The following is a 2097-nucleotide window of genomic DNA, read 5'->3' as shown; positions in this document are numbered from 1 at the left end:
CGTGTAGCCATGGACCGAGCCGAATGGAGAAGACTCTTATATACCGCACAGGCCACTTCGGCCTTAGTCTGACTAAATAAATAATTTCTTACTTCTCAGCTAAAGCTGAGCTAAAGCTAAGCTAAAGCTAAGCTAAAGCTAAGCTAAAGCTAAGCTAAAGCTAAGCTAAAGCTAAGCTAAAGCTAAGCTAAAGCTGTTGCTTAAAGTTAGCTAAAGCTAGCTTAAAGCTAAGCTGTTAAAGCTAAAGTTAAGCTAAAGTTGGGTAAAGCTGTTGTTAAGCTGTTGTTAAAGTTGCTTAAAGCTAAGCTTAAAGTTGTTAAAGCTGTTGTTGTTAAAGCTGTTAAAGCTTTGCCCAAGCTAAAGCTGTTAAAGCTCCCAGCCCCACCAGCCTGGCAGCCTGGCCTGGCCCGCCCCAGCCTGCCCTGGGCCCCAGCCGCCCCAGCCCGCAGCCCAGCCCCACCAGCCTGGCCTGCGCCCCAGCCTGGGCTCCAGCTGCCCCACCAGCCCTGCGCCCACCAGCCCTGCCCCCAGCCTCTCCCAGCCCCCGCCCAGCCCCTGTGCCCAGCCCGCCCTCAGCTGCCCCAGCCCCTGGCCCCAGCCCGCCTGCCCCCAGCCTGCCCAGCCCCGTCAGCCTGCCCCAGCTCAGCCCTGCCGCCTGCCCCAGCCCTGCCTGCCCCAGCCCGCTCAGCCTGCCCAGCCCCAGCCTGCCTCAGCCTGCTCAGCCCCTGCCTGCTCAGCCTGCCTGCCGCCCGCCTGCCCGTCCGCCCTGCCCCAGTCCCCAGCCCCCAGCCTGGCCCAGCCCGTCTCAGCCTGCCTGCCTCCAGCCTGCCCCAGCCTGCTCAGCCCGCCCAGCCTGGGCCCAGCCCTGCCCAGCCCGCTCAGCCTGGCTCCGCCCAGCCCCGCCAGCCTGTCCCAGCCCTGGCCTGTCAGCCTGGCTCCAGCCCCGCCCCAGCTCCGCCCCAGCCCGCTCAGCCTGGGCCCTGCCCCACCTGCCAGCCTGCCTGCTCCGCACCAGCTGCTCAGCCTGCCCTGCGCCTGCCCCAGCTCGTCTCAGCCCCCAGCCCCAGCTCCCAGTCCTGCCTGTGCCCGTCAGCCCCAGCCCAGCCCGCCCAGCCTGCCCCAGCCTGGGCTCAGCCTGCCTGCCCAGCTCAGCTCAGCCTCTGCCTGCTCAGCCCTGTGCCTCAGCCTGCTCAGCCTGCCCGTGCTCAGCCTGGCTCCAGCCCCACCAGCCTGGCTCCCAGCCTGGCTCCCTGCCCTGCCCAGCCTGCTCCCAGCCTGCCCCCAGCTCCTCAGCTCCGTCTCAGCCCCCAGCTCAGCTCAGCCTGCCCTGGCTCAGCCCCAGCCCGCTGCCTGGCCTGCCCTGCCCGCCCCCTGCCTCAGCTCAGCCTGCCTGCGCCAGCCTGCCCCAGCTCCGTCAGCCCCCCAGCCCACCAGCCCGCCCAGCCTGCCCAGCCTGCCCCAAAGCCTGCCCCAGCTCCCAGCCTCCCGCCTCAGCTCCGCCCTGCAGCCCCAGCCTGGCCCCAGCCTCCGTCCTGCCCGTCTGCCTGCCAGCCTGCCCTGGGCTCCAGCCCCTGGCCCAGCCTCCGCCACCAGCCCTCCCAGCCTCCTCAGCCCGCCCAGCCCGGCCTGCCCTGCCCTGCCCAGCCCTGCCCAGCCTGCCCAGTCCTGGCTCAGCCTGCCCAGCTGCCCAGCTCAGCCCCGCTCAGCTGCCTGCCTCCCGCCTGCCTGCCTGCCTGCCTGCTCAGCTCACTCAGCCCGTGTTGCTTAAAGCCAGTTGCCTGTTGTTAAAGCTCAGTTCAGCTTGTCAGCCGCTGTTGTCTCAGCTCACCAGTTGCTAAAGTTGTTTTCAGTAAGCCAGCTGTTAAAGTTGCTTCAGCTGTTAAAGCTTGCCAGTTTGCTCGTTGCTCAGTTGCTTCAAAGCTGTTGGGTTCAGCTGCTTGCTTGTTGTTAAAGTTGCGCTTCAGCTGTTTAACCAGCTTGCTTCAGTTGTTAAAGCTTCGTTGTTGTTTCGCTTGTGTTGCTTAAAGCTAAGCTAGTTGTTAAAGCTGTTTCTGTTTCAGTTTAAAGCTGCTTAAAGTTGCTTAAAGTTGCTAGTTG

General features: G+C 64.6%; 1 protein-coding gene across 1 annotated transcript; it reads left to right on the top strand.

The window, feature by feature from the left end:
• Positions 1–388: 388 nt before the first annotated feature.
• On the top strand, positions 389–1768 carry LOC134202651 (uncharacterized; the record flags this gene model as incomplete). Its single annotated transcript, XM_062677677.1, has 1 exon — positions 389–1768. A coding segment is annotated over one exon (1380 nt), but the record flags the coding sequence as incomplete, so codon positions are not given.
• Positions 1769–2097: the final 329 nt, after the last annotated feature.

Source organism: Armigeres subalbatus, unplaced genomic scaffold (assembly GCF_024139115.2).
Source record: "Armigeres subalbatus isolate Guangzhou_Male unplaced genomic scaffold, GZ_Asu_2 Contig1314, whole genome shotgun sequence".
Classification (NCBI taxonomy): domain Eukaryota; kingdom Metazoa; phylum Arthropoda; class Insecta; order Diptera; family Culicidae; genus Armigeres; species Armigeres subalbatus.
Note: the sequence above shows the minus strand (reverse complement) of the source record. Positions and strands in the feature narration are given on the sequence as shown.